This window comes from Epinephelus fuscoguttatus, linkage group LG12 (assembly GCF_011397635.1).
Source record: "Epinephelus fuscoguttatus linkage group LG12, E.fuscoguttatus.final_Chr_v1".
NCBI classification, from domain to species: Eukaryota; Metazoa; Chordata; class Actinopteri; order Perciformes; family Serranidae; genus Epinephelus; species Epinephelus fuscoguttatus.
This window is the reverse complement of record NC_064763.1, coordinates 39,800,188-39,826,857: the sequence shown is the minus strand read 5'-3', so window position 1 is coordinate 39,826,857 and position 26,670 is coordinate 39,800,188. Positions and strand designations below refer to the sequence as shown.

The following is a 26,670-nucleotide window of genomic DNA, read 5'->3' as shown; positions in this document are numbered from 1 at the left end:
CATGTTTTTCTGTTGCCTAAACCCAGCCATGTGTTTTTGTTGCCTAAATCAACCATGTGTTTTTGTTGCCTAAATCAACCATGTGTTTTTGTTGCCCAAACCCAACCATGTTTTTCTGTTGCCTAAACCAACCATGTGTTTTTGTTGCCTAAACCCAACCATGTGCTTTTGTTGCCTAAACCAACCATGTGTTTTTGTTGCCTAAACCCAGCCATGTGTTTTTGTTGCCTAAATCAACCATGTGTTTTTGTTGCCTAAACCAACCATGTGTTTTTGTTGCCTAAACCAACCATGTGTTTTTGTTGCCTAAATCAACCATGTGTTTTTGTTGCCTAAACCCAACCATGTTTTTCTGTTGCCTAAACCAACCATGTGTTTTTGTTGCCTAAATCAACCATGTGTTTTTGTTGCCCAAACCCAACCATGTTTTTCTGTTGCCTAAACCAACCATGTGTTTTTGTTGCCCAAACCCAACCATGTTTTTCTGTTGCCTAAACCAACCATGTGTTTTTGTTGCCTAAATCAACCATGTGTTTTTGTTGCCTAAATCAACCATGTGTTTTTGTTGCCCAAACCCAACCATGTTTTTCTGTTGCCTAAACCAACCATGTGTTTTTGTTGCCTAAACCCAGCCACGTTTTTGTTGCCTAAACCCAACCATGTGCGTATGTTTTTAAAGGATGTTTTTTTTTTAAATTTGCTGTGTTGTATCGACGTAGTGTGTTTACTTTGAAAGGGACTGTATGTTAACGTTAGTGTATTTTGAAAGAAGACAATGCATACAGGCATAATTTGACGCAGCGTCCCAGAACGTCAACAACCAGTGCACCCAGGGTACCTCGCATGTCGTATCCGGACATGCAAAGTCCATGACCAAAATGTCAGTATGTGACAAAGCTGGAGTGAGAATGTGTTGGTGACTGCTACATGTGTATCTTCAAACCCTCTCCTGTCATGGCCACGCACTCTATTTCAAGATGGCAGTGTGGCTGACTTAAATTCTGGAAACAGCTTCTGGCTTTCCTTTTAAAGTCAGTGACTCTCTTTGTTATTTCTCTTCAGATCAAATAATGAATGAATGGTGAAGCCATGTTCACACTGAAACACTTCAGTTCACACTGCAAGCCATAGTGCTCAAGTCAAATTAATTGCTTAGATCTGGGGGTTTTGCTTGGTGGTTCACATTACTTTTTTTTTAAGTGGCCAGTATGAGATACCAATGGAAACTATAGTCACGGACCTGAACTGACCTGTATGGGCAAAAGAACAATGGATGCTGTCGTATGGAAGTCAACATGGAGGCTGAGCGGTTACAGTTTTGTTTATAAGTTGATGTACAGTGGAAGCCAACAAACCCATGAGCAGATGATAACAAGGATGAGGATGAGGAGAAAGAGAGACAAATGTTTAATTATGGCTTTCTTGTGGAGCAATGGTTGCTAGCTCTATATGGAGGTGTATGTGGATTTGGAGTCGGATCCCGGATCTTGACATTAATGGCTTCACTGAAACAGACGTCATCCAAAATTCGAGGATGCCAAGGTCTTTCTGCTGCATCTGTCAGCGCCTCTCCACAGAGTCACGTAGAAGTTTCATGAATGACTGTTCAGACTGAGATCGGATTGCAAAAATCAGGCCTATATCTGATTCAGGACCACGTATGAAAGTGGCTCAAATCACGATTGAAAAGATGAGATTCCATGTGATTTGTGCCGCTGACACTGTTATGAGAAAAGCCGATCTGAGTCATGAATGCTCCCTTTGCCTGCAGTCTGGGTGCAGCCATACTTTCAAATATGTGCCTAGTGAATTTACTTTACTTTCACTGTTAGCACTCCCTTGCTGATATGACCAAGCCCTTAAACTTCGCGGTAGAGAAGAGACTGTTTATTTTCTTTTTTGTTTTCACTGTTTAAACCCTGTGGCTGTCCCACGAGCTCTTCCTCACATCCTTCTGCAGCTCAGGCAGAGATAATAACACGCGCACGCACACAACTGAACCACTTACCACACAAGTTGCAAGACCACGACCAAAATTGTGTGTGTGTTTGTTTGAAAGCTGATGATAAAGAGCCTCTGCCTTAGTGTGTGTGTGTGTGTGTGTGTGTGTGTGTGTGTGTGTGTGTGTGAGACTGTGTGTTTGTTATCCTCTTTCTGTCAAAGCTGCAGAGACATGAGGAGGAACTTTGTGTTTTGTGTGTGTGTGTGTGTGTGTGTGTGTGTTTCCCAGGTTCCCACCCCAGTTTCCCCACTCGGCTGTTTAGTTTGGCCCATCTCTGATCACTGCAGAATAAACACCAGCCTTCACACTGATTCCTTCCATCACATTTGGCTCAGAGCCTCGGTGTCTCTCTGCTCTCTCATTTTCAGTTTTAATCATCTTTATCCTCAAGAACCACTTCATTATGTAAGGCTGTTTAACTGTAAAATTATCGCATAATTAGTTGTCTGTTTATGTAAATAAACAGTGGTAGCTTCTGGGTCTCCTTCCGAAGGAGAAATGCTCTGACAGGAAATGATGCGTTTTATGTTTTTCTGTGCTCTCTCCCAGTTTCCTTCTTGGGTGTTATAAAAAAAAAACTGTTTAGTTGTTGCAGGATTTACTCAGAAAATAATTTGTTTTTCCCCCAGTATCATAAATCCATTGGTGGTAAATGCATCCAAACAAATCAAAAGCCAAACACTGAAACACGTTACAAAAATATGAAAAATGCTTGATCATTTTCTTAATGCATCAAAGTAAAAGTCTAAATTTGTCCCAGTTCTGACTCTGGGTTAATGTTGCTCTCAGATCATCTCTGAACAACTTCTGGTGACCTGCAGATACGACACGTGAACAATTTAACTTGATTACCAGAGAAATTGTAATAACTGCTGAACTTCAGATCAAACTTCCTGGCTCGCCTCCCTGTTGATGTTCTGCCATGATGGCAGTTCCACACGCCAAGTGCAAAGGTTAATTGCAGTCTTTTTAAGATTTTATTTTAAATTCAACGGGAATAAAAAAATGTTCACTCTGTGCAAGCTCTGACAGTGTGCCGCATGGTGGCCTTATAAAACCTGAACAAATACCTCCTGTCACATTAAAGTATCTGGGGAGCTTCCTTTTTCCTGCTAAAGAGCAGAAACATAATGACCTCAGAAAAATCTCTTCAAGTCTACAAAACGCTCATTTGAAATCCTTTGACATCCAACTATGACAAAACCAACAACTTAACAACAATACAGAACTATTTTTGCTTTTTAAAAAGCTTTATATTTATCAAGTTTTACTATTCGTGCTAGTTCAGCCTGATCAAACATCTCCACCTCTGGATTAAATCACAATTTGCATCTAGAGTTTCTGGAGACCGTCACCTTGTCGTATCAGCGATGAGTACGTCCAGGCGTAAGGAAAACGTTACAGCAAAGTTTACAAAGTGTGTCTGGCACAGACTGTGTTTGGAACAGCATCGCCGCTCAGGTTTGAATGGAACACCATATTTGGGCTGTGAATTATGACAACTTTTTAAGCAGAGGAGTAAATATTAGGACGGGCTGATGAAGGAGGACAGACAGGAGATGCTCCTGTGGAGAGACTCAGAGACAGTGAGCGATGAAAGAAATGTGAAGGACAAAGCGAAAGGCCGGGATGAGGATTAGAACAGCGAATCTCACGGGCCGTGTTCACACTGCAGCTGTATGCGGTCGTCACTCCTCGGGAGACACACAAAGCTGGTTCAGTTCACAAGAAGTTCGGTTATGAAAAGGAGAAAACAACTGCGTCGTACCACCAGAGTAGAAACTTCAAGAAATCTGAGTGCAGACTGGGTCGACTCCACCACTATCACTCTCTTGTGCATTCACTCCCACTCTGAGGTGTTAGTTGGTTTATTTTATTCTTTCCAGATGGGATGAAGATAAATTACACACGTGCAGAGTGAGGAAATGTGACATCCTCACATTATCTACCGACAAATTTATCTGTGATAGTCCGTGGGAAATCAATTTTATCAGCTGTTCATGTCGACAAGTGTCCACATGGCTGGAAAAGATTTTTGCACAGATGCACAAACTACATATGTGCTGGCAAGTTCATGTACACAGACCCCAATGTAGCACTGTGTGTAGAGTACAGAACTACATCTGTTTTGTAGTGTATCAGAGTTCGTCTGGCACTGACCAAAATACTTCCCTTTAAACTAAAGAATCAGAGGGAAATCATTTTATGTTGTCGACGATGACCTCAACAAGCAGTGAGCACCTCAACTGGGAACCAGTGTTTAAAGCTCCAGTAGGCAACATTGTTTTGGTATAACTGAGTAAAAATGTTATAATATCCTCTAAGCATAATGTAAATCAAGTGGTCTGAGACAAACAATAAGTTTCTGCACCTCACCATGGCTCTGTGTTCAGCCTCTAAAGAATCAGTATCATGCTGATGTGCATCAATCAATCAAAGGTCAGCTCAGACCACTGCGTTCCTATTGGCTGTTCTACTGCATATGCGCGTTCCCGTGCCGCCGGCAGAAGGGGAGAGCAAGCGGCAAGGGCGAACAGTGCACCAGGTAAAATAGCTATTCCAGTATTGGCTACAACTGCCTACACGGCTAAACAGCCCAAAAAAAGGAAGACAGAACTCGGTTCCCCGGGGCCCCGGAGGGAGGGGAAGGGTGAGGTAGGGCTGGGCCCGACCGGAGGGCGCGAGGGTCGGCCGTGGGAGCGGAGCCGAGGGCTCTCTGCGGAGAGCGAGAGCCGAGCCTCGGGAGTATGTGCGGGTCCGCGAGGGAGGGATGGGGAGGGCTGCTGCACGGTGAGGGAGAGCCGAGGCTCCCAGGGAGAGAGAAATAGAACCAAGTAGGATAAAATACTCATGTGCTCGTCTGGTAGGAGGGGCTCAGGGCGGAGATGAACGAAACCTAACTTGGATGAGACTCAAAAATCAACCGTTTTCAGGCTTTCCACCTACTGCAGCTTTAAATACCATAAAAGAAAATGACTCTTTGTCTTGATCTAACAGTTTTGACTATCATCCTCATTGGTTATGATTTTCAGATTTGTGCTCCTTTTTATTCTCTTGATAAGTGTCTTTTTTAGATAATATGGCTAAACTGACTGAGGTATATTTGAGTGACCCTTGTGGGTAAGGTATCTATGAAAACAAGCCTTTCATTGTGTTTAAAAAATCCTTTAAGTTGGGTAGTGACCGGAAGAATGAGATGGCAGATACAAGCAGATGAAATGAGTTTCCTGCACAGGGTGGCTGGGCTCAGCCTCACAGATGGGGTGAGGAGTTCAGACATTCAGAGGGAGTTCAGAGTAGAGCTGCTGCTGCTGCTTCCCGTCGAAAGAGGCCAGTTGAGGTGATTTGGACATCTTATCAGGATGCCTTCTAGGTGACTGGTAGGGAGCCCCGGGGAAGACCCAGAACACGCTAGAGGGATTATATATCTCAATTGGCCTGGGAACACCTCAGGATCCCCCAGGAGGAGCTGGAGAGTGTTGCTGAGGAGGGCAACGTCTGGAATACCTTGCTCAGCCTATCGCCCCCATGACCCAGCCCCTGATAAGCAGATGCAAATGGATGAATGGATGGATTTTAGGTTACACTGCGACTAGATGCTGGTTCTTTTCTAGAAAATGTTTGCCTGCGAAGAGCTTACCTCACCTCTTTAAGTGTTTGTCTTGATGGTGATTTGGTACATGATTGCCTTGGCAATAAGATAGTAAAGCCTAAATGTTTGGGTTGGTGTGGATGATCTGACATAAAATCTGTCTCAAAATTAACTATCACCTTTACCTTTCCTTTTAGTTCATCTTCGCCTTTTTGTGGTCAATTCTGATATGATGATACACGTGATTTTTTCCAGTCTAACCAGTTAAACCATTTGGACTTTTGCTTTAATGCCATGGGTTGTACAGCCCTAAGTTAAATTTAATGGAATTAATTTATACTATTGATTGAAAATTGTGATGTAAGTAAAAAAAAGGGGTGTCAACAAGCATTTAATTTGAGAAAATCAATCTGTCGCCAACTTGTTGCTGATGGGGCGTTACTGATTTTACTTGGGTTAGATTTGATGCTGTCTCTCTTAATGCATGTTAATCAGATAAAAAGGTTTTCACAGCATATGGAAATGACTGGAAATCAATCAGCTGGACAGATTTATGTAAAGTACACACAGTTTAATGCAGAACCATTGCTGTGATTCTTTTACAAAACTCCCCGTCTCTCTGTTTCTCTTCGCTGTGTGTAAATGTGTGAGGGTGCTTCAGGATTATGAAGCACAGGATTACATAATTCATCTCAGCCAATCAGTGAGCATGACTGCTCTGCCGTCATATGTTGATTAAATCCAAACACGCACACGCACACACACACACACAGATGTAAGTGTACACACAGCTGGAGCAAGGTATCAGCTCTCACAGGAAAAGCAGAACCAGCTGTCTGAATTAAACACACACACACAGACACACACACGCAGAAAACAAAATACCGTTCCCACACATACACACGCATGCACACACTTAACAGACCGGCACATACACACAGGTAGTCAAAGAATCAGAGGTATTCCTTGAGGTTTAAGAAGCTCTTGGTGAGTCTGGACGTCAACAGACAGAAGAAGGATTATTCAACTTTTCAGTTTATCACTGACTTTCATTTAAACCCCTGAAGGTAGCTGTTTGAATTTTGTAGCATCGTGACTAAAAGCTTCTCAGCTTAGAAACCTGCCTCACCAGTCCTGCAGTCTGCTGATATATTACACATAGTACACTCCATACTCTGTGTGGGTGTGTGTTTACGGGAAACTGTGAGTTGGGGAGATTTTTACAGTGAAAAACTTCACATTGTCGGGGTTATCAGAGTTTAGCTATGAGAATCAGCACACGCATATGAATATAAGGTTTCATTTTGGCCGTATTCCCTTCCATAAGAGGCTAGTTCTGACATGGTTTTAGGGTTAAGATCAAGGCACCAGATCTGACTGGTGGACAGTCGAAGAGCTTCAGCAAACCACGTCCACCCTAGCCTTTCCAACGTATGTTAAGGGAGAGGTTACACCTGACACTCCAGCCACTTTCCAAGTCTTACACTCCAATATTCACAAACACTTAGTGCTGTGTGTAGATAAGAATGTGATAAAATGGCAGCTTTCCTGGAGAGTGGACATACACTGGGAAAGAAGACAGAAATGTGTTTTGACCACAGACTGTATAAAAAAGATGGACGAAGCCATCATGATGTCACCCATTGGTTTGTGACTCCTGTTTTGAAGACCCAAATCTGGCTTTTTAGCTTTGGCCGTCTTGGATTACTGGAGCTAGAAGTGACAAATTTGGACGAGAGGGTGGAGCTGCAGAGCAGCGAGGGGTGGATCTGACTGAGAAGCCGAGGACACAATCAGTAGACAGTCTATCACTCACATCCAACCTTAATTGTGCATAACAATTACAGGTGAGGGAAAAATTGATACAGCGTAGTTTTGCAATATTTTTGTGTGGCAACATCGTATCTTCACACAGTGCCAAGTATCGATTTTTTTATTAAATAGATTTAAATATGAAATACTTGAATAATAAAATCAATTGCTATTTTAGTTCACTAGATACATTTTGTTTGATAAAAACTGATTGAAGAGCCATGAACAGACTAAAAACTTTATGTAATTAGATTAAACAGATGTTGACAAAAGTTTTCCTTTGGGTACATAATTTACAGTTGAAAAAAGGTAATAAATTGCAATATATTTCATTAATATTGTATCGTGTAGCCGCTGGTGATTCCCGCCCCCAATTACAATATACCTTAACTTAATGTAAACAGGTGAATTCTATAAAAATTCTCCCCTTGTTCAGATGACGTGAAGGGGAAATTAGTTATAGAGATCGAAACCATTTTTTGTACCAGGCTGTACACTAGGGCTGTAGTCAACCAAAGAAAATCTTGGTCAACTAAAGTCGCACATAATCTTCAACTAATCGATTAGTCGTGGGAAAAAAAAATCTTCAAAATCAAAAATATTTTTACTTCTGTGGTGGTGTGTCGGTGTCACTCTGCAGTTACACCTCCAAAACACTAGTTGCCGGTGGAGGACTGTGTTAAGTGCTGTAGTTTAGTTCAAATCAAACTTTATTTATTTAGTTGATTCAAAACACACATTAAACACACATTAAACATGGCTTAATAGAGACTATTTCAAACACACGTACACAAATCAGCTTCACTATAACTCGCAGCATTCACAGACAAACACTTGTCTTTATCTGGACACATTTCTCCCACAGATACAACATGCTAACGTTATTAGCACAAGTCTATGGCATTTTACATTGTGTAAATTAGCCTAGCGTCTAGTGATCTTTCCCTCTTCTCATATAAAGCCAGGGACACCAGCAACATGTAACAAGGTAACGGCACATTTGGCTCCATTACAAGTCACAACATTCACCGACAAAACAACCGTCACACTAAACACGTTTTCCAAGCAAATACAACATGCTAACGTTATTAGCGCCAGCCTATGGCATTTTACATTGTATAAATTAGCCTAGTGACCAGCGGAGATTTCCTCTGCTCATATGAAGCCAGGATAAATCCCTGAAGGATAAATCACACACAAGACTTAAAATGCTATTTTTACTATCTTCACAATTTATTGTTTGTTATCTGTGAAATACAAGTAAATACAAGCTTCGTTTCCACTGAGGGAAATGGTGTCAGCTTATAGAAACTGACAGGAGGTCTGTGTCACCGCAACCCTGAGCGTAGGGTGGGCGAGTTCAACTTTCTGTCAACAATGGCGGTGTAACTTAGCCTGTCCCCCCGCCACAGGAAATAATGGATTAATCCTGGAAAGCTGTTGATGTAGCACTTTTCTCCTTATGAAAGTAACACGGCGATTATTCGACCAATGAGAATTTGGTTGGACGAGAGCATAGCGATCAAATATTCGACTTGTCGACCAGGAGACTACAGCCCTACTGTACACGTTTCTTTTTGTTGCAAAGTTGGACACTCTAACATGAGTGTCTGTGGGGATTGACTTGCTTTTGGAGCCAGCCTCTAGTGGTCATTCAAGGAACTGCAGTTTTTGGCACTTCCTTGTTGGCTTTATTTTTCAGTCCCTGAGGTTGCTACTTGGTCCCACCAAGCATACATGTGTCAACCCGCTGCCTGAGTACAGACTTACATAGGAACAATGGGTGCTTTTGAAACGTCACACACTAATGTTTTTAAGAGAGTCTGCTACTGATCAACAGCAAAAATCCACCTGTCAAATTTAACCAAAGTTAATGCAGAAGCTCAGTGTATCAAATTAAATCACAATGTTTCCATTCAAATGAACAGAGGACATTATTCAGCTCTGAAGTTCAGTTGAACCTCTAAAGGCTTCTATTTTTTTTTTTTTTTTTTGGATCCTTTCCTTTTATTGGTGACGACATATTTCCCAGTTCTCTGTTTTACATTTATACAACCCCACACGTTTACACTGGAGACTTGCTCAGCACCTGGCGGCAGCAGGTAGAGGCAAAGTGTCGCCCTCTGGGTCACCTTGACATTTTCACAGCCAGTTCAGTGAATTAACCTTTCAGTCACAAGCTCCCCTAACAAGCCCACAGTCTCACACACACACACACACACAAGCAGAGGCCACAATCCTACCTCCAGGGAAATAAAACACAACCATTCCCTGCAGCTACAGTTTAACCACACACCAGTTTCTCACCACACACACCACAGCTCTGTGTCCCAGGCCCACTGTTTGACTGAAACCTGCTTTGTGTTAATAGTGATGAAACACCGCCAGGCGACTGCTGAGGAGTTTTGAGCGTCATACCCGGGACCTCCTGACCTCTCAGGATCTGTCAGATGGCGAGAGACTTAACAGCTATCAGTGTGGAGAACATGCTGAGATTGCTTGGAGCCGAGGAGTCCATTTAACACTCTGAGTATCAACATGTGAGCCACCCTCACAGTGTGCAACAAACACTGGAAAAAACTCAGCTTCAATGAGACGTGAAACCACAATCAGTCACAGCTACAGCTCACGTTCTAGTGGTTTTGTGGAGCTGCCTTGCAACTACATGATGGACAGTAACAAGCAGGAGCTGACCAGGATATCATACCAGCTCCTGAAAGTGGTTGGAGAGATATCAAAGGATAAGACTGATGTTACTGAATCTTTCTATTAACATCAACAACCCCCCTGGGAGACTTAAACTAACAATAATTTATTTCTCCTAACAAGAAGCCAAAGCCTGATGCAGCTCATGTCTCCATGCCATTGAAGTCCACTGTTTCCAGAATCTATTAAAACCTCTTGTATTCAATTACACCAAGAACAACTACCCTCCACCTGTCCATTTTTTATGCTGAAAGGTACAGACCTGTGAGATTAATGTAACTTCACAGCAAAATAATGGTTCGGCTAAAATGGGTATTTCAGTGGTTACCAAGCAAATTATAAATGACTTCCAAAAGCGCTCTGTCTGATCAAGGCCCAAAGAGCCACTCTCTTACTTCATGTGACATATTCTGTCATTGGAATCAACAAGGCTGAAACAACTGCAACCACACTTTCAATCTCTGACAGCAGCTCAATGTCAAGCAGACATCACTGGTTCCACCAACTCTTCCATAAAATGTCTTGACCTTTTGCAGCTCCAACAAATGACTCGAAAGAGATGGATTTTGTATTGAACTTCAGCTGCAGGAGCGATGGGAAAAACAAGTTTCCCCAAGACAATGAGAAGAATAGTCTGTGTCATAGTTCTGGCAACTGTTCAGCAGCAACTAGATCACAATTGGTTATTTTCTGATGTCAGCTGCAACAGTTTTTTGTTGCGTATCACACTGGGCTGCCGAAATCAGTCAGTACAGGAGATGCTGAAGCAAATTTCAAGGTCCAGTATCAGTTTGTACAACTTTTGTTTCTCATCAGGAGTGACATCACTGCTTGAGAGTTGCGTTGAATGGGCAGCATGAAAGAAATGTCTCTAAACTTTTTTTTTAAATGACAGATTAAAACAAATGTTCAAGAAAAATGAGGCGCTTCAGTGACCTGACTGAGCAAATTGACGCAGGCAGCAATGTTTTATGACCCTGGGCCAGAGCTCTGCTACCAAGTTTGTGCAGAAAACATCAACAAAACATTAGAGGCAAGAATTAAAGTGTCACAGGTGCTCCATTTGATTCACTGGAGTAGCCAAAGACTGACATTCCCAGAAAGTACACTACATCACCTCAATATTAATACTATCAAATAACATACACTACAGAAGACTTTAACCTCATCTTCCATTCCTAATATCAATGTCTTGAATCACACTGAGTCGCAGAAAACCCTCTGCTGCTATCAAGATGCTGCTGCAACCTTGTGTAAACTCCCCTCTCCAAGATGCCAACCAGCTGAATAATCAACATCCACATCATATCCTAACTCACCCGACAGCCGCCTCTCCCTCACACTCTTCCAGAAGACATCCCAAGCCTTATTGGTGGAATCTTTGACATGCTCGCTGAAGGATCTCCGCAGTGGAGTTTTTACCGCCGACATCTGAGCCATATTCCACAAGTTCAACAGTTACATATTCCCGCTGTAAAACCCTGCGCTTGTGAAGAGTTTCTAACCCATGTGGGCAACGCTCGCTCCGCCACAGCTCATGCCGAGGCTGTGTTTGACTTAAGAGTTCAGCAAAGTGAGGGAGGAGGGGGAGGAGGAGGAAGAGGAGGCAAGGGGGCTGACACTTGATGCAAAAAGTCTGCATGTAATTTGTGAAACACCCCTGTCCTCTCCCTCCCCACATCTCCCTCCTCAGAAAGTTGTGTATGTGTGTTTGAGGAAGGGTGAGTAAGAGAAAATGTGTGTGAAGAACTGTTTATGAGGATGAACAAGCTATTACGTGTGTGTGAGTGTACATCTGTGTGTTTTCAAGAGGATGAACGTGAAGCAGAGCGAGTGTTATTCTTTTGTGTGCGTGTGTTTGTGTGGGAAGTTAAAGGATTTGGCCCGGACTGAAGAGAGGAAATGACATCTAACCTGGGTAAAAGACATCAGCAGCACACACACAGATGGAACCAGAGACGCACTCATGTTGTAAACACAAACTTGAATTCTTTCTCCTTTACACACACACACAGCCGCTGATATAAGGCTTAAGACTTGTCGAGTCCAACTGAAACCATGGAAAGGCTTGAGACCTGAGCACTGAAAGCAAAAATGTTCAGGTGTCAGTGATTGCAGGAGGGGGACTTGGACTTGGACCCAACTCCCAACTTTACTGGGTTAAGACAGACTTCAGACTCAAAGAAATGTAGAGGAACTTCATAGTTAAAGCTCTGTGTGAATGAGTGAAGAATTGTTTTGAATCCTACTCCACACTCACAAACCTCTCAACCTCTCAAACAATGTGCTGCACATGAGGAGGAACCTGAGGCAGGGAACTCTGGGAAAGTCTTATAAAGTCCTAGCCCCTCCCATCTGTCAGATGCAGCCAGTTAGCTTTAAAGGGGACCTATTGTGCTTTTCCTTATTTTATGTCATATGTTACCCTTCTGTGTGGAGTTTGCATGTTCTCCTCATGTCCGTGTCAATTTTCTGCAGGTGCTAAATTGTCCGTAGGTGTGAATGTGAGCGTGATTGGTTGTCTGTCTCTATGTGTCAGCCCTGTGATAGTCTGGTGACCTGTCCAGGGTGAACCCCGCTTCTTGCCCAGTGTCAGCTGGGATAGGCTGCAGCCACCCTGCAACCACTAACAGGATAAGCGCTTACAGAAAATGATGAATGATGAATGTTACAATGTTAATGGCCCAGTCCCAATACCCCCCCTTGTCCACTACCCCTTGGCTCTCAAAATGAAGCAGCGAGGGGTAGGGGTTGAAATTTTTCCCTAGGAACTGGGACACCACTCACTACATCACCACATCGGTTACGTTCACGCATACGTAACTATTTTAAACAGGAAGCTGCGAGCCATCTACATTTCCAACTGGCATCTACAATGGAGTCTCCGATTGAGGTGATCCTACCGATCGCGTTTGCATTATTCATCATGCTTCGTTTGATACGATAGACGACAGGGGACTTCTGCTACCTAGCTAGCTAACCAGCTGACATTACGCAGCAGCATAGTTATACAGCTACAGCTGGCGTGTTATCGTAATGTGAAAAACCCGACAATTTTGCAGAACAGGACAGATGACAGACGCCAGATAGTGCGAGCTAGCTAGCTAGCTAACAAGCAACCTGACGACAGTAACGTTAGCTATGTAGGAACTTTTTTTCCCCGTCTCTTGCTCTGTGGTAGCCATGGCGACGTCTAACCCTCACTGGCAAGTCAGCAGCTGAAATACCTCGCTCTGAAGGGCTAGTTCCATACCCACTACCCCTCGTTATGCCCCCTATCCCTACACGCAAAAAGGAATTGTGACACCCCTACCCCTCGCGGGAACATGTAAATGTAGGAGTAGGGCCAAGGGGTAGGGCTAAGGGGGGTACTGGGACAGGCCCTAACTGTGGCCATTCTGAATACTATGTTTTCACCTGTTATTTCTACTTTGGCTACATGATGACGTCAACTTGTGACAGGTTGATTTATAAGGTCATCTGCTCCAGGCCCAGTACTGCAAGGGTTTACATTGCATAGCCTACACTGTCACATAAAGCTACGTGCTAACGCCAGGGAAATTTGTAGTCTAAGTTACAGATGTTGTTATTCTCATCAATTTTGGATCACATTCCCGCTGGAACATGTCTGGATGTGTTCAGCGGCTTTTAATTGGGAGAAAGTGCAGCTATACACAGTCACAGTACACTGCTACATGTAGCTACATGCTAACATCAGGGAAACATGGAATTGCTGAAACATGTTTGGTTGTAAAGAAGCTTTTTTGGTCATTTTTCATGTGAGAAAGTGCCGCTATACTCTGTTATAGTCATTCCGCGGCTGCAATAATGGTGTACAGTTGCTGAGATACATAAGACCTGGAAACGCTGACCAGTTATGCTGGGTTCACACTACACTACTACGTCCAATTATAGCCTGACGTAGCATCGTACGGTGTTGGCTCAGATCCTAAACAACAATGAGTATCGTCCGCAAAAATCCCTTGTATACTGTGTCATAGCAGACAACAATCAACGCCACGTCTGGGACACCTCAAGACGTCCCGACAGAAAATTGAGCATATTTGATTTTGTTTTTCTTTTTTTGTCGTTCACGACTTCTCCCGTCACAGCCGACACTTTGACCAAGAGAAACACAGAGTGATCTGCTGCCATGGGTAACTGTACGGCAACAACACCCCAGGCTTTTTGATATTACCTCTAGGGATGTTACCACACAGAGTAAAATAGTTGAAAAATGATGGTGTAAAACAGCACAGGCACTTTATCAACCCGGTGAGTACTGCATTAGCATCAAGCTTGCGCAGAATGTTTTTTCTTCATAATGGAGGATAAAGGAATGAAATTAAAATATAGTGGCTTGGCTTTTACTTACCACAGCTGCAGAGGGTACCTGAGTATCATTTTAAACAGACCACATTAGAAACAGGCCGATATCTATTATTTCCTCTATATTTTTCTATTTTTACTGCTCCCGTTTGCCCTTTTGAAGTTAATGCATTTTGCCGTCACTGTTTAAAATGAAAACCCCGTTATAATTTCGATTGACAGAATCCCTTAATTTTCTAAAAAGGCTTTTATTGTGAAACATTTGCAAGAACTTGATGTGGAGGAGTCAGTAACTTGCTTATTTTGCATGTGGTGCTTCAAATGTAGCTCCTGCCACCTGGTGGCACTTTTTAAGTTCCTACAACAATTAGTGTTGCACGGTATGCTGGTACCAACGGTAGACCGCGGTACTTAAACACCACAGTACATATGATACCATAATGTTGGAGTACCGTAGAACTACGGTACCTCACGATACCACTACTGTGCGATAAGTTCAAAGTCCAATCTCAAGAGGGTGAGTGTCCATGCGCCGTCCAGTAACGGTGTGAGCTGGCCACCTGGCACTCAACATGCTGCTGCAGTGGTTTGTTTTCCAGTGACATTTCAGGTATTAGCTGAGCTATTGAGTATCTTTAAGCAGTGAACGTTATTATTTATTTCTTTTTACTTGTAGGCTAGATTTGTTTATATATGCTACAGTGATTTGTTTTCCACAGAGCTCTACGGTGCGAGCATTTGCGACTAAAAATAGTTTTGTGCGAGCAAAAGAAATCATTCAGGAGCTTGCTGTGCGAGTACAGATTTCAACCAGCAGCAGAAACAAAAGGCGAATCCTGCCAGTTGTGGGTTAAACAGGATCACAGACAGGAATATGGCGGAGCACTATGGCCACCGCAAGATAACGGCTTACCAATGACCGAGAAGCCCAGCTCCAGGTCCAATAATTTCCTCTTTGTTGGTGTCATGACTGCCCAGTAGTACCTGAACAGCCGAGCCGTGGCGGCACACAGGTATGTGACGTGTCAGAGGAGAAACGAGCCGTTCACATTACTATCTTTGTGGCAGGTAACGCTCCACAAACCTCACCGCACTTTAGGGACTGTTCTTTACTTGTCAGGGGAGGAGGGTGGCTGGTTGATTTTTATTTTATTTATTTATTTTATTTCAATCCCCCCTATGTTCATCACTTACTGATGCTGTTTTTGAAGTATGAATAAGTCAATAAGTAATTTATTCCATTGAAATATCATTGATGTATTATAGAAAAGTGATTTATCTTTTTATAAATGACAAAAGGCACATCTGCCTCATTTTTGCTGTGGTATCCTGAAACTACTCAGAACCGTGATACTTTCACTGGTATCGTACCGTGGGTCCCAATTTTGGTACAGTGACAACACTAACAACAACATTTTGGCTGTGGCATGTGACAGACACGGTGACTGAAATAACAGTAACAATAACGGGATGACATCACGCCCGTCAAGAAAAACGACCAGCGATGAATGGGCGTAGACCAACGTGTAGTGTGTCATGTCTGTCGGCCAAGTCACAGTGCGATTTTATGACCCCACAATAGCCTATCTAACATCGTGACTGTCTGAACAGACAAAAGTGCTGTGTAGTCCAAACCCAGCATTAGAGCAGACTGAACTTTTTCAGGAGGGGGGCTTAAAGAGACAGGCGCTAAACAGAGCATCTTAAACGGAGAGTGAATATAAGTGTTCCTGCACAGACAGTATGAGGAAACTGAAGTGTTTTATGACTGTTAAAGCATGTTCACGTTCAAACCCAAAATACAAGTATGAGCACAGAACAGTACCTGAAAATGAGCATGATAGGTCCCCTTTAAGGAACCAAACAGGCATCAACACACACACACACACACACACACACACACACACACACACACACACACAAACGCACACCACACATCATCATCAACATCATCATCAATGCTAAAATCTCTTTAAACACATTTCCTCTCAGGGGAAAGAAGATAAATAAACAGCACAGGTCAGGACTGTTTGGAAGGAGGAGGAGAGAAACTGAGGGAAATGGTGAATGGGAGGAGGAGAGGGAAGGAGGGCGGATAGTAATTCAATAATGACATCCACATAGTCGGTCAAAAGGGGAATGAGTGAATGCCCTATCTAGGGGTTACAAAAATATTAAGTGCAGAAATGTTGCTTCTTTTGTGAAATGACAGAAGACTTTTGTAGCAAGACATGCTCTCGAACATCAACTCTTTTGGTATCAGAACTGAAACTCAGATACTTGTAACACTGACACCTGTATCAGGAAAGAAAAGAAACAAATAAAACAATACCCAGCCCTTGTTGGTGAGATGATAGAAGCACAGAGAACAAAACACAACAGAGCCAAGTGTCGCAGAATGACAGACATACTTTGTGCAGCTGGGAAGGGAAAGTTGGAAATGCTCTGTGTTACGTTGCCAAGATGATCAAGTTCTCTATCACGGTTGTTCACACAACACTTGTTCATGCAAAACGTGTTTGAAATGACAAACCCAGCAGCAAGTCAGTGAAATTAAATGCATCAACATACACAGCACAGCTCCACACTCACTCTACAAGTCAAAAGCAACAGCTGTCACATCAACAGCGGAAGTCAGCACGAGGGGCTCATTTTAATTAGTAATTTATATTTCTAATTTATTTTCACACTTTATTTTGATTGAAAATTAAATTTATGGAATTATGCAGTGAGCAAACAAAATCTATGTTCATAGTTTAATTTGGTTCAACAACGTTTGAGCAACAAGTGTCATTATGTTGATGGAAAACAGGATCTTTGGCAGCAGCATGAACAATGTCATTTAGCTAACTGGTAATATAAATCAAGAAAACTTCTGAGATATGATCATTTGCTTTGGAAACACTGGAGATTATTTCATCCCTGGCCAGATTCCTTTCACACTGTTTGAGAAAAACCTCTCTCAGGCCAAAGATGGACATTTGTTGCTGTGCGGGAAAGGAAAAATGCAAGTATTGAGTTTATTTCTTCTCAAAAGGTAATTTTGGCTTCTCCGCATCATTTAACTCGGCTCCATCACTCACTTTAATGACTTACTTTAATGATAATGAAGCAGCTGTTATCAGTGGGTTTCATCAGCATGTACATACAGTAACTGTGCAGTGGAGGCAGTTTTCACACAGCCCTCCCCTGGTCACCTGAGAGCTAATTTTGTCCAATTTCGTTTTTCCATCAACAGCTAACTTCCTGACTTGATTGGCATTGCCATTATGGGAATTCCCTTTATGTTATCAGCTCACAATCTGACAACACCAGAGGAAAAAAGAACTGTGCATGTGTGGTCACTGAAGTCTCTTGGTAAATGGCCGGTGAAGTCATTTTCATGAGTACATTCCATTCACTTAAACATGTAAATTCAATTTCAGATAAATAAGAAGGGCAATAAATTCAGTTATAGTGTTGATAATAGCAGGAAATGTTCTGTCATATCAAATCAAATATAGCAATTTTAGATCTCACTGAAAAAATCAACGACGCTAGTGATAAAGGTGAGTGTGGGATTGGTGTTTTCCTCGATTTATCAAAAGCGTTTGATTGGATTGATTTTTCAGTCCTCTTAGGTAAATTGCAACATTATGGTGTCAGAGGCACAGCACTCAGTTGGTTCAGAAGTTATATGATAGGGAGCAATATGTACATGTAAATAATAGTAAATCACAACGTAATATTATGAAATATGGGGTCCCTCAGGGATCCATATTAGGACCGCTTCTTTTTATCTTATATGTAAACGATATTGTGAATTCTTCTAATGTTTTACATAAAGTCATTTTTGCTGATGACACAAATTTATTTTTGTCACATAAAAACTTGGAACATCTCCAAAACCCTATGAATGAAGAATTGATAAAGGTAGACACCTGGTTCAGATGTAATAAATTATCTTTAAATATCAATAAAACCAATTTCATTGTATTTCGCTCAAATAGAAACCGAGATAATGTTGAACATATTCGTATAAACGGTAGAGCTATTGACAGGGAAGAATTTATTAAATTTCTGGGAATTTACATGAATTTTTAAACTATAGGAAGCATACTGATGAACTGACAAAGAAATTATCTAAGTACGTCGGATTATTTTTTTAAATTGTGACACTTCCTTCCTCTTGATGCCCTTCTAAACTTGTATCGGTCTCTATTTGAGCCTCATTTGAACTATTGTAACGTTATATGGTGCAACACATATCCTAGTTATCTTGAGAAATTACAAAACTTACAAAAGAAAGTCATTCGAGTTATATCATGGACCAAGTTAAATGTTCCCTCTGATCCTCTTTTCTATAGTTACAAACTTCTGAAGCTCACTGAGTGCAACGCTTTCCACAATGCCTGTGTAATGTATAATGTAGCATTTAGACTCAACGACAGACTCTGTCATCTCATCCCAATTTATTTAACCACTCATGAATACAACACGAGGGGAAAACGACTTTTAAAGGGAAAGAAACGGAAACTGAAATGTACAAGTCTTAGTGTGACTCTTAATGAGGTTGAGAGCACTATAAAAGAGTCTGCATCTCTGTCTATCTTTAAAAATAAATTAAAACAAACATTGCTGTTGAAATATGTTTAATTTAAGCTTGGGTCATTGTATTTTGCTCTCATGTACCTGTGCCTGATGTGTTGTCATTGCGTTTAAATTCTATACTCTCTGTATTTATGGAATTACCTTATGTTGTTTTAGGGTTAGGTTAGAATTTAGGTAGAAATAGGAATTGTTTTCATAATTTATTGTATTGCTGTTGTATTGATGTTCTGGGCCCCTGTTTTAAGCTACAAATAGCTTCTGGGGAGACCCTTTTTACAAAATCATATCTTGCTGTAAATTATGATTTGAAACTGTATTTGTATTTTAAATGTTTTGTAAATAAATAAACTAAACTAAACTAAAAACTATCAGTCCCTCCAGAAAATCGCGATTGCAATTAACACAAATTCAACGAAAGTCCGGTAGGCTTGTTTCTTTGTACAAAGCAAGAATTACTATCTGGCTAACCATCTTGCAACAAGCTAACTTAGCATAGCATGCCTCCCAGTGTGTCTCACTCCAGTAGAGTGTTTTAGTTAGGGGGTGGGAGGGGCAGACCACATGTTGCCTGTTCCATCATGTCGACTGCCTTGTTGAGCGCAGCAGCACTGAGAACATTACATACACACTTTAAGCTGTATATTTTATTTTCCAAATGTGATAGGAAAATTCAACATATTGTTTGGTTTGTAATGCATGCTGAACTAAATGCCTTGTACTTAATGGCCCAACACAAATACATGTATTGTTACACCCGTGTGTTCCCTGTCTGCCAAAGTGGCTGGTGGCCTTAGGTTTTATCTGCCACTGCCAACAATTTACCTGCTTTTGGTGAGTGGCAGCCGCGGATACTAACTCTAGACTCTGACTATGTCTAACAACTTTCTGGATATAAAGGAGAGCCAAAGGAAAGACTGTTCAATACAGTGGCAAGAAAAAGTATGTGAACCCTTTGGAATTTCCTAGTTTTCTGCATTAATTGGCCATAACATTTGATCCGATCTACATCTCAGTCACAAGTATAGACAAACACAATGTGCTTCACCTAATACCACACAAACAATTATGATATTTCATGTCTTTATTGAACATATCCATTAAACATTCCCAGTGCTGGAAAAAGTAAGTGAACCCCTAGGCTAATGACTCAAAAAAAGCTAACTGGAGTCAGGAGTTAACAAACCTGGAGTCCAATCAATGACACGAGATTGGGCCATGGTGTGGAGCCACTTTGACCTACAAAAACACTCAAACTTTTTGACTGGGCTATTCACAAGAAGCATCTGCTGATGTGAACCATGCCTCGCAAGAGCGAGATCTCTGAAGAGCCACGGTCAAGTATTGCTGAGCTGCATAAAGCTGGAAGAGATTACAAAGCCATCTCAAAGACTTTAGATATTCACCAGTCCACAGTCAGACAAACTGTCTACAAACAGAGACTATTTAGTACCGTGACTACTCGCCCTAAAAGTGAGCACCCAGCCAGCAAAAAAGAACCCCTAGAGTAAGGACTTGAAGAAATCACCAGGACTGGCTAACATCTGTGTTCATGAGTCTACCATACGCAAAACATTGAACAGGCATGTTGACCATGGCAGGACACCACGGAGAAAGCCACTGCTTTAAAAAAAAAAACAACAACAAAAAAAAACATCACTGCACACCTGAAGTTTGTCAAAGAGCACCTAGACACTCCACAACACTACTGGGAAAATGTTTTGTGGACTGATGGAACTAAGATTGAATTGTTTGGGAAGAACACACAACGCTACGTATGGTGTAAAGCTGGCACAGCGTACCAACATAAAAACATCATCCCAGCGGTGAAGTACGCTGGTTTGGGGCTGCTCTGCTGCCTCGGGGCCTGGACAGCTTGCCATCACTGAGCGAAAAATGAATTCCGAAGTTTATCCGGGCATCCTACAGGATAATGTCAGGGTGGCTGTCTGCCAGCTGAAGCTCAGTAGAAGGGGGGTGATGCAACAGGACAACGACCCTAAACATCAAAGTAAATCTACAACAGACTGGCTTTAAAAACAGAAAATCCGCCTTTTGGAGTGGCCTAGTCAGAGCCCAGACCTGAATCCAATAGGGATGCTGGGGAATCACCTCAAGAGAGCCATTCACGCCAGACATCCTACGAATATGGATGAGCTGAAGCAGGAAGGAGGAATGGTCGAAATTCCTCCTGAGTGTTGTGCAGGTCTGATAAGCAGCTACCGGAAGTGCTTGGTTGAAGTTATTGCTGCCAAAGGAGGTTCAACCAGTTATTAAATCCAAGGGTCCACTTACTCTCTCCAGCAGCACTGGGAATGTTTAATGGATATGTTCAATAAAGACATGAAATATTATAATTGTTTGTGTGGTGTTAGGTTCAGCACATACTTTTTCTTCCACTGTATATGTCTCCCAGACAGAAACAAGAAGGTTTTCCTCCGTGTTTGTTGTCCTGCAGACTCATCTGTACTTTTCCAGTAAGTTAGAGAAAAGTTGTAGTGACATAGATCTTTTATCAGCTCAGTGCACAATACTTGACACCCATTAGATTCCATTAGAAACAGCTGTCCTCAACTGAAACTGTGTCAACACAGACATGTACAGTGTGTAAAACCTGTCGTTCAACTTGCTTCAGACAAAAGAACAACAGAAACAGTACAGAGACCATATTTCTCAACAAGTTTGTGCAACTCTGAAAGACTGAACTTGGTTTGAACCTGACAGCAACAGAGACTTTTTGATTTTCTCTGAAGTTGTGTTGGCTTCTAATTTATCCACAGTAAAACCGGTGAGGAATTTTAACATGTGAACAAAAAGGATTTCCTCAAGCTCCAAAATTAGACATCCACCATCTGAAGTCTCAAACCTACTCGGCTTATCTGACAGCATAAAAGTCAACATTTCAGCTCGCTCCTGCACCTGCAGGTTTGGAGCACCATGCTCGAGTATCACAGCAAAGTTTTTTTCCGTTTCACTCTCCCGCTTTTGTTTCCAAAGCCTTTACACCCAAGCGTTCCAGAACAAAGCTTGTGATTTAAATATCAGCACAAGCCGAAGTTTGATCAATTCACTGTGGTGTTATGCAAAGTTGAAACCATTCAGTGTCACTATTACTGCCTTCAATCCCCTCCAAAAGCTTCTCAGATGGCTATTACAATATGTGATAGAAAGCTGCTTCTGCCTCCCCTGCCCCCTCCTCTTCCTCTGCTGGGAGGGTGATGGGAGACATCTTCTGGCACATTTGTTTACCCTTCAAACAAGACCTAAATTAGTTGCATTCCCAGCGGTTTTCCAAAAGCAGGTAATTAAATAGCACTCAGCTGCGTGCTGCGCCACTACGATCCGAAACCTCCTCACTGCGTATCGGAGAGTAATGCCAAGGAGCCAACAGAAAGAGGCACAGTCTTAATCGTGACAGAGCACATCCATTTGCATTTGCATGCGTCTGACTAATGCACATATCCAGAGTGACTCACCGCTCTGAGTAAGCAGGTGGGAGTTCAGCTCCTTGCTTGGTGACACTTTGACGGGCTGGCGGCTGCAGGATTCAGCTGGGCGGCCTTTGGTTTACCGAGATGATCTGTCAAACCACAGTGACACAATAAAAGTGACATAAATGACACAGGGTTGATGCTGATATGTGTCTTTTCTTAATGAAGCAAAAGTTTTTTTTAAGTAACCCACTGTCTACAGATTGACACTAATGAAGTGATCTCCCTGAGTTCAAAGTGAAACTTTCGCTTCTCTTGTTTATTATTAGCATCAGTGTCACGTCAGTGCTGTGAACGTAACTCTAACTTTTCCAAACTTTTATTATTTATTTATTTATAGTTTTTTTATGAAAAACCCACTAGGCCAGTGGTTCCCAACCTTTTTCCTTAGCGACCCTTTTTCTATTGAGTTAACTGACTGATCGCTAATTAGTGACATATATTATGGATATTTCATATTATATTCAATGCATAACAATAATGGTACAGAACATCTTATAATCTATACAAATAACTCAAATATCGAACACAGGAAGTTTGTGAAAAACACACGCTATTTGGATGAATTTCAAGCAGATTATTTCCTGTTAAATTTTCATCAGATTCTTTCCTGATTTTTAGGAACTTTTTAAAGCTTATCTGACTAATTTTTAACAACCATACTTACACAGTAGGCTTCTTTTCTAACATAATTGGTGTTTTCTTCTCCCTGATGATCAGCCATTTATCTATTAACTCTTTCTTTTGTTTAACATGTGCAATGCAGCACAAGGCTGTTTAGCAGAGTGAAGGCTCTGTGAATATAGTTTGTTTTCAAGTCTTCACTGTGCCCTTATTCTGTGAGGTTTAATTTTATATCTTAAATAATAATCAAAACTTAAAAAAGACAAAAAAACAGTTTAGTTTTCTTCACATAAATGAATGAAATACTACTTTAACAAACCTGCAAACCTCACACACAGTGTTCACGGAGGATCATATTTCCCTGCACTACACCTTGAAAACGTCATAAAGGGCGGAGGAAGGCCTGAAGTCAACAGTCAGAAGTTTTCAGACGTCATTTCACCCCGTTGACACCATGGACGAGGAGATGTTAATCATGGAGGTGCACCGAGATGTCTTCCTACTACTCCTCTGGTTTTGTGGTTCTGTTTATAGAAACTACATCTTCTTATATCGTGCGATTATGCGTGAACTCGCGAGATCTTGTGGGTACTCGTGACTCCCGCTGTCTGGCGGAGCTGCACCGCTCCGCACAGCAAACGCAGCCGGTGGGTGTTGACGGACGGCGGAGCACGCAGCGGATAACCAGCGCAGCCGTTCTGCAACGGACACACATCCAGTGGAATTCTGCCGTTAGTGTGGGCTGGGCCCTCCAGGTTGGGCCTATTCTGACTATGACCCTATCCTACCACCAGCAGGGGTGTCATGGTGTGGAAAGTGGGACTGGAATGAAAAATTTGGTTTTATTTGCAATTCTGCAGGTAATTTGTGCTGTAACCAAATTAAAATTGGGTGAATGAATTGGTTAAAAAAACTGAACTTATGAAAAAATGCAGATTATCTCTGGAGCCCCTGCAGTACCTTAAAAGGTGCAAAATGGTTTTGTCCGCCCCTGCACTAGAATTCGCCTCTGAACACAGTGCGCCTCTGTCATGTCTTCCCCGAGGAACAAGACACAGGGATTCAAAAAAAGAAGAGAGAGGTTAAAAGAGAGGGAAAGAAAGCAAACTGACTTTTTAAAACATATTTTCAAAAGGTGCATGAGACATGGATCAAGAGAGGAAGGGTGAGGGGCCCACAGGGACTACTAATGCATAGGCCTCAGAATTCGTTGCTACGCCCCTGCTCACCAGTGCAGATTGCCTGAAATCGATTAATCAAGTAAATGATCACAGATTTATGGGATGTTATTTTAGTATTCAGAGAAACAAAACAGGAGACAGACTGTAAATGCCATGAAACCTACCACACTTGTAACCTAACCAATTTCTTCTTTGCAAACCTCTCCTCATTTTATATTCCTGCCAACCAAACTCTTGTGTTGCCTGCAGCAACAAGACACTGATAACCAGTTTACAGTGCAACAAGTATCTTGTGATAAGCACGGCTCAGCTGATTATGGAGATGAGTTACTGTAAGGATCCCAGTATAGCTAAAAACAATGTCACTTGGTGAGATATATGACCCTGCTTTTTTGTTTGTTTGTTTTTCCAAAATGGGCAGCCTTAACAGAAGTGTGTGAGTTATACTGCAGCTAGTGAGGAACTAGGAACATGTCTTACATCAGTCTCAGCCACAGCAAAGTCATGACATTCTTCTAATTCTGGATTCAAAAGAGCTGCTTTTTGTTAATCATTCATGGCTCCAGTATGTTAAACCTCCCTCCTCGGTACACAAGGTAAAACTGACAGAAATACACACCCAAGTTTCCAAAACACCATGAACTCCGTCCACATGTGTTGCTGCTCTCTGCTGTTCACAGCCCACTGTATCTTTTGATTGTCAAGAGGACTAAAAGCTTTCTTTAACCCGTTTCCTCTGCTCACCTCTCCTCCAGTTTTCGCCTCCAGGCACAGACTGTATTGTTAGTCCGGTCCTCTTCTCTTCTGCTGCTGTTGTTCCTGCCCAGAAGCTTGTCACTCATCTTGATGAGCTGTCTACCTTACAGCAGCATTCAGCCTTCTGGCTGCAGCAAACAGCATCAGTAAACTCTCCTCAGGCGCCGGAGGAGTGAGCAAAATTCTTCTGCACAGATCTTCAGCTTGCTTTTGAACTTTTCTTGTCAGTTCCATGTTTGGTTTTACTGTTTTTTTCCTTCTCTTTGTGCTGCCTGCCATTGTTGTTGACCTGTGACCTCACCTTGATAACTACAACCTGGCTCAGTGGTGCCACCTGTTGGTTAAGAGACACATGGAGGTTTCACAAAAACTGGAGTTGACTGTTGTTTTACCAGATTTTTGTGTTTATAGTTTATTTTCTAACTACACAAGACTTCAGTCTAACTGTGTATGTGTCTCTGGATAACTTTTGTAAAGTCTCTTCTGCCTGGTCAGTTTCATCTCCATCTCTGTGGACAGTCATTTTTCCTAGTCCGGCCTGGTTTAGAGCTGCAGATCAGCGCCCCTGCTGCAGTACAAAGGTTTGACTTTATTTTCTGATTCACCTTCTTCTCTTCCATGACTGGCTCTTGCTTTGAGAGGAACAACTGAGCGGATCTGTTTTAAGCATCAACAGGTTAATGTGCTACTACAATGGTCCTTTTCTTCTACATGAATAAATGTATTAACAACAACAAAAAAATAAAAATAAAGCGAAGTGTAATTCATTTGGTCAGTTTCACTCCTTGAACACATACCCACAGTGTGACCTCAGGCTCTTAGGTTTAAGAAAACCGCTGTGTCATTCTTCAGATATACAAATGCAAACCAATACATTGATCATTAAGTCAGAGTGTAGCTGTGTTCTATCCATATTTTGGCTTTAATCCCCACACACAGAGCGTACTGATGGATGCAAGAGGAGTGGATTATTGTGCAGGAGTTGTTTGTGAAGTTTTGAGAAAACATTTTGGACTTTGCATAAACAGCAGCCCTGATTTAATTAGCATTTAGCTTCTTGCTACTTTATTGAAAGCACTAAATCTAAAAAACCATTAGCATGTGTTAAAGCAACTCTTACCTTTCTTGCATTTCACACAGCACTTGGAAAAAATTTGAACATCCACAACTCCACCTTCCTCCAAAGGCCTACTCCTCCCTCCTCCATTAAGTCCTTATTACGTCTATAATAGATGGGTGTTGGCAAGCTAACGTTAGATACACGGAAGAGGAGAGCAGGCGTAATGTTACAACCAAGACAGTCAAACGCAACACCGGCGTTTTAAAACTCAACCGGAGTCAGTGATGACTGATGAGTTTTAGAATAATGTTACAGTGCTGACGTTAGATAGTAGCGCTAACGTTACGCTACTAGTAAGTGAAAACGCACAAGGAAGATAATGTTTCAGAGACGACGCTACAGTAGGCTAACGTTAGCAATTAGCAACTGGATGCTGTGTTGTCATATATAACGTTATATGTTATATTAGAAGCAAACTAAACATAATGTTACCTGTCCTGCGCAGTCAAACACAAGAGTTTTGAAGCTTT

The 26,670-nt window shown here is 41.9% G+C and overlaps 1 protein-coding gene across 2 annotated transcripts in view; it reads right to left on the bottom strand.

Annotated features, from left to right (window-relative positions):
• Positions 1 to 11,645, bottom strand: part of si:dkeyp-23e4.3 (rho GTPase-activating protein 7) — a 174,099-nt gene extending 162,454 nt beyond the window's left edge. For both annotated transcript variants that reach the window (XM_049591357.1, XM_049591358.1), the window contains exon 1: positions 11,432 to 11,645. In XM_049591357.1, the coding sequence (XP_049447314.1) occupies positions 11,432 to 11,552 (121 nt within the window). In that variant the 5' untranslated portion in view covers positions 11,553 to 11,645. The remainder of the gene's footprint in view (positions 1 to 11,431) is intronic.
• Positions 11,646 to 26,670: the final 15,025 nt, after the last annotated feature.